The following is an 11,419-nucleotide window of genomic DNA, read 5'->3' on the forward strand; positions in this document are numbered from 1 at the left end:
TAATGCATATTTGTAGTTGACTTCAAGTTAAACATATTGTTTCAATTTTCTGCTCAATTATTATTATATGGTTAGCAATCAAGTACTTGTTATTCATAATTTAATTTTTGGAGCAAGTATTGGATGTCCCATCGATAAACTTTTCAAAGTATGAATGATTTTAATTTGATTAATTGGTCAAAATGTATTGTTAAATATGCCAAAGGAACGTAAACTCAATCTGTACCTGACTTGAACCTAGTGCATGTTGGTAGGGTATGGGTCTTAACATTTTCAAACTTGACCCAAAGAGCCAATGGGTTTCATGATATTTTATGGGTTTAATAAAAGCTGGACGTGACCCAATATAATAGTACTCATAGATAAGATAGCATACCATTAGTTTTTTTTTTGGGTAGGTAACAGCATACCATTAGCTGCATCTACAGAGCAAATGGAGTAAGCGAGTTAAGAATAAGGTTTTACGGAGAACTAGATGGAATCAAGAGTTTTTGACAGCTCGACCGATATTTTCGGATTGGTATATTTATACCTTGGCCAATATAATAAAATCCATATTAAATGCTATATTTAAATACTGATTTGAAGATATAATAATTAAAATATATTTTTAGGAAAGCAAAACAGTGATTAAAAAATGTGAGTGGATATGAAATAATAGTATCAGCCAATGTCTTGGAATTTATTAATCTATCTTGATCGAAATCTCCGCCTAGATCTTGGTTTGTGTCTGTATAAAGCACCATCTGAGAATCTGAAAAAATTAAATATTTTTCTTTTTGTTTGTTCTATGTGCGATCGGTTTGGACAAACTAAGGTCAAAAGGGCCATTATATATTACTCTAATTAACTATATTCTAGATTTAACAAAACGCTGCTGTTTCAATGCAGAAATTTGTTCTATTTGTTTGCCCAGTAACTTTTGTACAAAACAAATATCACTGGGCGAACTCTCAATTGTTATTGTTTAGATGAAGAATTTTTTTGTGCACCATTCATAGTGATTGACTCACGGAGCTGAAGCACGACGTATGAAATTTTTTTTTTTTTTTCCGATCCCATGCGTGCGCCAATCATTATGGGTGGTGCGTGCGCCATGCTGCATAAAGAATTTCTCTTTCTAGATGAGGTTTTGGGTCATTATACTTTTACCAACTTTCTCTCCATCAACTTATTATAATGCCAGTGTCATAGGTTGTTACACTTTCACCTTTTCCTCTCTGTCAAATTATATCAAAGTTTAACAAGGAGATTGAGGACGTAGAAGTATGAGTATCAGTATCCATGACAATAGCTTACATATATGAGTTCGTGTCTTCCTACACCATACCAACATGCAGTGCGTCTTGGGGCCGAGATGAGTTTCCACGTGTGACTACCAGACTACTATAAAAGCAAATAGCAATGCTAGCATTCCATTAGCATGGCCACTATGGACGAATATTTAAGAATACGTTTGGACGAAGATAATTGGAGTCTGAGATAGAAATTTGAATGAGTGATTGGAAGGAGTTCCGTGCCCCCTTCTCATTTCAAGGGGAATAGAAATGTTCCAATCTTTCAAAATTCAATCTCTAATTTTTTCTAATATCCAAATTTCATTCCGATTTCGATTCTGATAGTAAATTAAACATATCAAGATATATGGCTATCCTGATTCTCATTTCAATTTCGATTCTAATCGTAAATCAAAAATATCCTAAATTTTTTATAAATATTTATTAAAAAAATAAAGCATAAAGATTCATCTATGATAAAAGAAAGTTAGAGAGAGAAAAGAAGTGTTATCCTTGAGCATGGAGTCATCCCTCCAAAAGGGCCACATCGCTTGATGGTACCACATATTGTGTCCCAAGTGGATGCCCATGAGAATCCGAAAAGCTTGAATTATAATAAATTTGTTTTGCGTGTTGCATGTGTGGGATTAGGATAAATATCTGGTGGTGAGGGCCACTGCATACATGACTTGAATCAATACAAGACATGCAATTCCGTTTTGACGCAGAAATTTGTGCTGTTTATTTGCTTGGTTGAGTTTACATAAAACAATTATCAATTGGAGAACTCTCAGTTATTGTTGTCTCTTGTTCCATTTAGCTAACCGGCAAACTCCCAGCTTTGCCTGTTAACATAGAGGGTGTAGGATGTCTCATTGGACATATCGACCTTTATTATTAGTTCCACAGAAGCAAGCATCCTAATTTCCCCAAATTACGATGGTAATAATCCTTGAGATGATTGAAATTTCAAGTTACTGAAAATTACAAATCACACCAAGTAACAAATAAAAGAACTATTTTTGTAAGCAATAACAGAAAAATAAAAAACAAAAGTAGGGCGCGTCTGGTATCATATCTTTTTTTCTGATTTTTTTTATCAGAAGTAGAAACATAGAATTTAATGCAAAAAAAAGTTATTCGGTTGTCTTGTTTCTATTTTTTTTAAATAATTTTTATTATTTTTAAGAAACAGAAAAGAAAAAAAATTTATTTCCCAATTTTCTGTCATTTTGATTTACTTCTCAACCACTTCCGGCATCACCGGATCTCTTATCCTATCACCATGTGCCTACTGCTTCTATCAACATCTTCATCATCCGTGTTTTTTTGCTCCCTCTTCCGCTTTTGTCCCACCCTGATCTACACCTTCATCGATCGTCCTTATGCAATGGTTGTGCTAAGATTGAGTGCACCCTTAAATATCTCTTTCTACAACGTCATCATCTCTGATCCTATTTACCGAGCAAGTATTTTAATTATATTGTTATAAAAAAAATTAAAACCATCAAATCTTTTATATATATATATATATATATATATATATATATATATATATATATATATATTTTAAATTATTGATTGTCACGTATCCAAAATAATATTTTTATTTTTCTCTTTGATTTTGGCACGACAGAGAGCCACGAACGGACCGATGAGGAAAATGTAGTGGGAGATGCCACGGAGGCGAGAGGAGTTTTCCAATGATGACAGAGGAAAGCGGAGGCTTCTTAAATATGTGGGAATCAGAAATTTTGAAGACTGAGAAGGCATTTTGAAATTTAAAGTCATATATTTCGGAACATTGTTCATAGTGCATTGTTCATAGTGCAAACATTTTTTATCGGGTTTGGATTCGGATTTGGTAAAATCTGAAAACTATAGCATGGGTATGGACAGGATATGGGTAGTACTGTTTTCTATCCAAATCTGAATCCAAATCCGATCCGAACTTATGGATATGGATAATATCTGAACCTATATCTGAATATATATATTTATAATTCTGTTTTGGTTGATAATATGTATAAAATTATTTTAGTTATTTATATGTTCTACGTTGAATTGTAATTCTATTTCTATGTTTGATTGTTATAAATCTGGATTTATAAATTATGTCCTATATTGAATTGATAATTTTGTTTTGATTGATAATATGCATAAAATTATTTTGATTGTTTATTTTTTTTGAGTATGGGATAGGCATGGGATGGGTACAGGTTAGACACGGAAAAATGGATTATCTGTGGATATCTCCGAACCTATTGGGTATAGAGATGGGTATCTCTTTTCTTATTCGATCGGGTATCGGATAGGGTTTGGATATAGGATATTAAGTTCGGATTTGGAGATAGATAATATAATACCCGATCCAAACCCTACCCATTGCCATCCTTAGAAAACTACTAATAAGTGGGCCCTCGGTCTACGAACACATAGTTTCCTTATCCAACCTAGAAAAAAAAAAAGTGGTAAAGGAAAATCGATGCAGCTTTAAGAAATTTAAAGTCATATATTTCAGTTAAGATTGATCAGATTGGACTAGTTTAGATTGTCTCAAGTTAGATCTGTCTAATGCTTCAATCTTTTTAGACCTGGTTAGCACGGTCAATTCGGTTTCAGATCAGGTGAGCAAATATAAGGCCCACATCTGACAAGAGTTTTCAAATTGGTTATCTTAGAGACCCCAAATGAGTCTCAAAGATTGAGTCAGACCAAACAAGAAGTTTCATATTAATAATAATATATTATTTTATTCAGATATGTGACTAATTGATAACTCTTGCTATTACAAAAATGTTGCATAAAGGCCTTGATTTTTCAGAATCTGGTTCAACGTCAATCTAATTATACATAAATTAGTAGTTTTGGTGTAATCCAAAAAATTCTATCTGACAAACAATAAATCATTAACCTAACCATGGTGTGGTGGCCCTATAGATTAGTACTTCACTTAAAATATGTTAGTATTGAATCGCAATTAGTTGTTTGTGATCTGATAATCTAAGTAGTGGCAAGCATGTCGAGTTACAAAACCTTGTCACACCAAAATGTACTAAGCCTTTAATTTCTTTTATAATTATCTTGAACCTTTCCGGACAATGTCCATGCAAACTATGTAATGACATGGCGTACCAAAATATTAAAATATATGCATCTTGGCATTATGATTGTCATTGTTGTTGTTATTATTTTTTTTATATATCTTCTTCCAATATTATACCCTATTTGTTCCAACCTATCCAACTAGCTTTAAAAAAAGTCACCATCGAGGGCATAATTTTTATAAAAAAAATATAAAAATTCAGACATCATTATCATTACAATTGGCTTTTTTCTGACAATCTATTTTCAACATGCATTATCTATGAGCCTTTTCAATTTGTGCATGCTATAAAATGATAAAAAATAAATTAAAAATCACATATGCATCCATGACGGCCTCCAAAGTTAGCTATAAATATAGAAACATTGCTAAGAAAAATAATATAACTATAAAATATAAAAAAAAAATATTGAGAAATGTCTCGTTAGGGTTGTAACTCTCACACAAAAGAATGATTAATCTTTTTTTTTTTACAACATCAATCCATCGAATAGTATCTTATAATGAATTTTAAAATATTATATTATGTAACCTAATAGTTGACATTAAAAAAAAAAAAAAAAAAAAAAAAAAAAAAAAAAAAAAAAAAAAAAAAAAGGAGAACTGTTCTTTTGGATGGAAGATACAACCGAACCCACAATGCGCCACGCAACTCAAAACAAGCTATGTGAATATTATAGGAAGGATTAAGATTAAAATGACACCACCAATCTAGCATTTATCTACCTATTTTAATGTATAATGCGAATTTTAGTAATTTTAGTAATATATTTGTATGTAAGTTATTTTTGACCATCGACGTTTTCCCTCTACCCAACAATTCTTTCCTATTCCCTTTATTTTTTAAGGCCATATTACCCCATCGCCTGGTCGTGGATTTGCTTGGCCGTTTCTCTCATATTTTATTATTTACTCTTAATTATTTATTTTTTACAAAAACGCGTAAAAAGCGCGTGCCTATTAGGTTAGTTATTATATTTCAAAACAGTAACATCCAGGTCGTGGATTTCCAAATATAAACCATTATTATGTTCACGCTAATCTAGTTAATGTTAATAAAAATATTAATTAAAACACGTATTACCCCACCCCTGGTAAAAAACAGGATCTCTCGAAAGAGACCTATTAGGACATCACCCCGTCGGTACTTCTTGGGTCCCACAGGACAACATCCGCAACCTGTGGGTCCCACTTACGGAGAGAGGTTCCTAACTGGGTTCAAAAGGAGGTCGCGAGAATGATAAAAGCATGAATAAATGAAAGGAATCGACCGCAGAATTACACCCGCACCATTCCCCACGTGGCGCTTCTCCTCCCCCGCTACAGGATCCCCATTTCCCGACGCGTTTCCCCGATACGATCCCTCCGATTTCTCGCCCGATAAAATGGGTGACAAGTGGCGCTCTGTTATGACGGACCTCCGCCGCTTCCCGGTGTCTGTCGCACGGTTTCGCCCTGCCGACCCCTTGGATAATGCGCAGAATAATCCCAGCCGTTCGATCTGAGGAGACTCTCTATCAACGGAAGAGATCGTGACTTACGGTTCTCTCTCATGGATTGAAACGGAGATCACTACCGTCCATGGGGTGTCGAACGGCGGTGAGGCGGTCGTGTGGAAGTGGTGATCGCCTTTATGGCGTCTGCTCGGAACCAGAGAAATCGACGCGTAGCAACAGCTAAGAGGAAAAGCTCCGAGGCACAACGAATTTACCAAAGCATTCCCTGTCCCTTGGCATCGTGTTGGTGGCCCGATGACATCAAATGAGAGGGCGTTTCGTGAAGCTCATCTTGCCACGTCAGTTACTATTGCGCTTCGTGAGCAATTTGGGCCTTATAAGAGGAGCAGCAGAGCTCGATATGCTCGTCTTAGGCGCGTATATCGGCTGAGAAAATCTCCTCTCTCTCTCTCTCCCTTTCTCTCTCTCTTTCTAAATTTCTCACCACCTTCCTTTCCCCGTCTCTCTCTCTCTCTCTCTCTCTGAAGCAGGGAACAGGGAGAACAGGGCAAAGGAGTAGAAACGCCAATAAAGGAGTAAAGAGATCGCAAAAGAAGCCCAACGTATAATATTAGGAAGGAGAGAGAGAGAGAGAGAGAGAGAGAGATGTATTTATAAAGAGAGAATAAGGGAGAAAGGTGGTTGGCATCCGGTATGAGTTTCTTCTTTCCTCCTTTGAGGTTGAGAATTTTGAAATGAATAGATACCGGGGGGATCCTTTTCTTCTCCAGTGGGGCAATCCTTTTTCTCTTTGGTGTTTGTTGTTTTAGTGTTTTGAACTCTTAGCTTGTTGTTGGTTTTGTTGGGAATAGTGGGGGAGAAGGAGAGATGAAGGGAGAGGAGCAGGGGAGGGCTCTGTTTGGGATATCACTGACAGAAAGGCCAAAGTGGCAGCAGTTCCTTATATGCTCCTCTGGGTTCTTCTTTGGCTACTTGGTCAACGGCATTTGTGAGGTATTTTGACTCTGTTTTACTGCTGTTGTAGGCTTCCTTCCACGCATGATTCAACTTTTTATCCTTTGCTCATGCTTATGATCTACAAAGGTTCAATTTTTCTCCCTTGTTCCTGTTTTTGATCAGAATTCTTTTATAGTTTTGATTATTACATGCATTAACCGCAGATTTGTTAACGTTCATGGTCCTTCTCTCCATTCACCTTGGCTCTTTTATTGCTTTTCTTTTACCCATAGATGTTGATCTCTCTCGCTCTCTATCTATCTCTCGGTGGTCTATATAGGTTTTGTTCCATGAATGCAGTAGGGAAGTTCTAATTTTTATACTGCTTATCATAAGAATCCTCTTGTAGGTGTTTTCTTCTGCATGCACTAGCTTATAATTTTTTTCATAATTAAATTTTTCACTTTGCTTTTCTTTGTTTATTTTGTCCATTTTTTGAGATAATTAGCCTATAATTTCCTTTTATTTTCTTGTTCTCATCTTCTTCTCTGGTCAATTTTTCCTTTTATTGGTTCAAACCTACAAGAGCTGGAAAGTTTGAATATCTGCATCCTTATCTGGCTTATATGCTCCATATGTCACATTATCGTCCATCCCAACACCCCCCCCCACCCCCAACATGTTTTCTTATATTTTGCCTTTTTTCTTGATCACTTCTTTAAAAGAAAGCTTTTTTGCGCACTCCTGCTTCTTGGCAAATGGCAATGTTAATGTGTTATTTGTGGTGTGAAGGATATGATTGATGTGCCACTTACACCTAATCTGCTTTGTTTTCTTGTTCCCATGTTTCAGGAATATGTCTACAATCGTTTGCAATTCAGGTGCTACACTCTCTGCTCATGGTTTTTGTCTTATTCTTGTCTCTTGGTTTTAGATTTTGTACTTAATTTTTACAGGAGTTATTGTGCTTTGCAGCTATGGTTGGTACTTCACATTTGTGCAGGGGTTTGTCTATTTGGCACTCATACGCCTGCAGGGCTTTACCATGAAGCAGATGGTGAACCCATGGAAGACCTATGTCAAGCTTTCGGCGGTTCTCATGGGTTCGCATGGCCTGACAAAGGGGTCCCTTGCCTTCTTGAACTACCCGGCTCAGCTTATGTTCAAATCTACTAAGGTTCAGTCTGCAATTCCTTTCCATTTTCATTAACTTCTTTTTTGCTCAATCCATTTTAGTTTGCTAGTTAGCACTGAATTTTGTTTTCTTGTGGATGTTTGATCTGTTTAATATACTTTGTGTGATAATAATCTCAGACCTTCAACAAAAAAAAAAAAAAAGTCAAAACCTTGTTGATGCCATTGTGTTCTTAAAATTTTGATTTTTCTGAGATTTAGTGGTATTTGAAGTGTGCATTGGAGGATTAAAAGCAATGAATTCTTAGGTTTTTTTTGATAAATTTTCATGTGATAACATTTAGTAACATAGTGTAGAATTCATATTTTAAGCATCATATAGTCTCTCTTATTTGCCGAGCTTTCTCCGGAAATGCAGGTACTACCGGTGATGATAATGGGGGCCTTCATTCCTGGTCTTCGGCGTAAATATCCAGTGCATGAATATATTTCTGCAGTGCTTCTTGTTGTGGGGCTAATCCTCTTCACCTTGGCTGATGCCCAGACATCACCCAACTTTAGTGTTATTGGTGTGGTGATGGTATCTGGTGCTCTTGTCATGGACTCATTTCTTGGTAATCTCCAGGAGGCCATCTTTACCATGAATCCTGAAACCACTCAGGTGATTCACATTTTCTTCTTCTATCCTATCTTCCATTATTTAGTGGCATTCCTGGCATGCATGTGGTCTTTTACTAGCTACTTTTGTTTCTAGTCTGAAATGTTCCTATGAAAAGTGTGAACCTTTCTATTCTAGATGGAAATGCTCTTCTGCTCTACAGTTGTTGGCCTACCTTTCTTGATCCCACCCATGGTTTTAACTGGGGAGCTATTCAAAGCCTGGAATTCTTGCCACCAGGTGAATTCTTCTGCTTTCTTTCTTTCTTTATCTTTTGGGATAATTGCTGAACGTACAAATAGAGAAGTTATTCATTCTTTAGGTGAGATAATTTATAAGAAATTATAGTTATTGCTAATATGATGGGCATGTGCAAGTGCAGTTTATAGAAGAGTTTTCTTATGAATTCTTAGTTTTGGGTTATCATAGGTTGTAAGGTCTTTAAGAGTCTAATTAATTATCACTACCAAAAAAAAAAAAAAAAGGGAAATCCAGTGAATTCAAAGGCTGAGTTAGGCCTTTCTATGGGTTGTCAGAGCTTTAGAATCCAGTGAGTCATTACATTGCCAAAAAAAAGAAGTGGGTGATCTAGTGAATGTTGGATACCCGTTAAACCTACAATTACTTTAAACAACCAACAAAATCCAAAGTTAAGAAACCACACAAATACCACTCATACAGCATGTTCTCTGTCTTTCCAATCAACAATAATGCAACTAGTATGAATTGGGGCTTGCTTAGCAACCAAGGGTTCTAGGTTTGATTTCTTGGATGGTGCATTCCAAAAAATTTTGACCCAGGCAATTAAAGTGGAGGTGGGTCTCCCTGTCTCCTTCACTCTATCTTTCAAAAAAGGTAACTTGTAGTGCATGGAAAAGAAACAATTTGTATCCATCATGTAGTTATGAGTCTTTGGCTCATTAAGCTGGTGAAAGTGACATGTAGTTATCAACCTTCCACTCATGTATCATCACCTTATCAACACTGTTCAGCACATTTTTCTTTATGCCTGTACATCAAAGTGCCAACTCAACCATGTGTTGTGTTTGGGTACTTTATTTATGCTCAAAGGGAAAACTCTTGTGTAGTTTTTTTCACTGAATGATACTGGCTTGATTTGGATCTCTTGTATTTGAAATTGTAAAGCTGAACACTATTAGTCCGATCGTGGTCTCTTCTCATTGTTAATGGATGCAGCATCTATATGTCTATGCGGTGCTGGTGTTCGAAGCGATGGCCACCTTTGTCGGTCAGATCTCTGTGCTCTCTCTTATTGCGATTTTTGGGGCAGCAACTACTGCAATGGTACATTTCAGTCTTTTTACTGGTCTCTCTTTGGACATTTTCTAGTATCAGTGCAGCAGATTTCAGAATGTGGATCTCATTTTAAGTCTTTCCTGTGTTCATGTTTTGTTAGGTAACTACAGCGAGGAAGGCAGTCACACTACTGCTATCTTATCTAATTTTCACAAAGCCATTGACGGAGCAGCATGGCACTGGGCTTATACTGATCTCCATGGGAATCATCTTGAAACTTCTTCCAGAAAACAAAGATCCTATTCCTCGTAAATTCAAACAGCAGCAGCAGCAGCAGCAAGGATCTCGAGAGCAAGAAGAAGAAAAGAGGCCCTTGGTTTGAGGGAGTGTAGAATATTTGCTTTAGGAGTGTAATTTCCATGCATGGTTGTTTTATTGTTTATTGTTTTATTTTTTCACTCCTTCCTTCTATATGGATTTTGATCATCCATTATCGTTCCATCGATCTTTACAACCAATTAACAAATGAGGAAAATTTGTATATGTCCTTCAGCACTGGAACCTGCTTCTCTTGGTGTAGTAGTATCAATGACTAATCCACTTAACCCATTTCAACTTGTTGCAATATGTTGTTAGCCAAGTTGGATTACTTATTTTATAAAATGATCAGCTTTGGATCTAAATTTTTAACTTGTTTAATTAAAAGGTTGGGTACGGATTGATAGATTTTTTGATCTAATCGAAATAACCCAACTTATATCTGTCTTGATCCATTTGTCACCCACTGATACCCTATCATGACCTAAAGATAATTTTGTGAACAAATTGATGACCAAAAGGACAGTACTGTTAATCTATTTGGTTGGTAAATACGATGCATGATCAGAATCAGAAATGATTACAATTCATTCATCGAAATTAGAGGTGCAAATGAGTTGAGTCACTTGTGAGCTATTTGAGTCTAAATTCGATTCGATTTGATTATTATCGTGTTCAAATAATTCAAATAATTTTTTAAATCAAATTTGAGTAGTAAGTTCGAGTCTATATATATATATATATATATATATATATATATATATATATATATATATATATATATATATATATATATATATATATATATATATATTAATAATATTATTTTTATTTATAATATATATATTATTATTATTATTAGGTTAAGGTTTGATTTCGATTTTGAACTCAAATTTGAGTATAACTCGGCTAATATTCAAATCGAATTGAATTGATCTCGAATTTTATCTATTTTTCATTGAGCTGAACTTGAGCTTGAGATATAAAGCTCGATTGATCTCGAGTTCAATTTCGGATCCAAATATTTTGAATCGATAGTCGAAATCGAATTTTTAGTTATCCGGCCTAGCTTATTTCAATTACACCCCTAACCAGAATAGAGAATTTTCATAATAGAATGTTCAAAAGCTGCATCATTTTCAGGGATAACGACGGGATGACCGGCCGTGAATGTGTTCTTTATTCAGTCAGAGGCCTGGTAGTCAAATTTAACCTGTGTCCGATTTTGCTCCTGATTTCCCGGTAGAAGTCACCATTTATGCTGATAAAATCATAG

General features: G+C 35.5%; 1 protein-coding gene across 2 annotated transcripts; it reads left to right on the plus strand.

Annotated features, from left to right (window-relative positions):
- The first annotated feature begins 6,255 nt into the window (after positions 1 to 6,255).
- On the plus strand, positions 6,256 to 10,450 carry LOC105054585 (UDP-galactose/UDP-glucose transporter 4). Of its 2 annotated transcripts, XM_073246858.1 has the most exons (8): positions 6,256 to 6,531; positions 6,692 to 6,833; positions 7,629 to 7,657; positions 7,752 to 7,953; positions 8,329 to 8,571; positions 8,707 to 8,808; positions 9,766 to 9,873; positions 9,986 to 10,450. In XM_073246858.1, exons 2-8 carry the CDS (start codon positions 6,708 to 6,710, stop codon positions 10,205 to 10,207), a joined length of 1,032 nt encoding a protein of 343 aa, XP_073102959.1. In that variant the 5' UTR covers positions 6,256 to 6,531; positions 6,692 to 6,707; the 3' UTR covers positions 10,208 to 10,450. The 2 variants fall into 2 exon arrangements, with proteins under 2 accessions (XP_073102959.1, XP_010934424.1); XM_010936122.2 differs by having other exon boundaries at positions 6,257 to 6,833.
- The last annotated feature ends 969 nt before the right edge of the window (positions 10,451 to 11,419 follow it).

The sequence above is a fragment of the Elaeis guineensis genome, chromosome 12 (genome assembly GCF_000442705.2).
Source record: "Elaeis guineensis isolate ETL-2024a chromosome 12, EG11, whole genome shotgun sequence".
Classification (NCBI taxonomy): Eukaryota; Viridiplantae; Streptophyta; class Magnoliopsida; order Arecales; family Arecaceae; genus Elaeis; species Elaeis guineensis.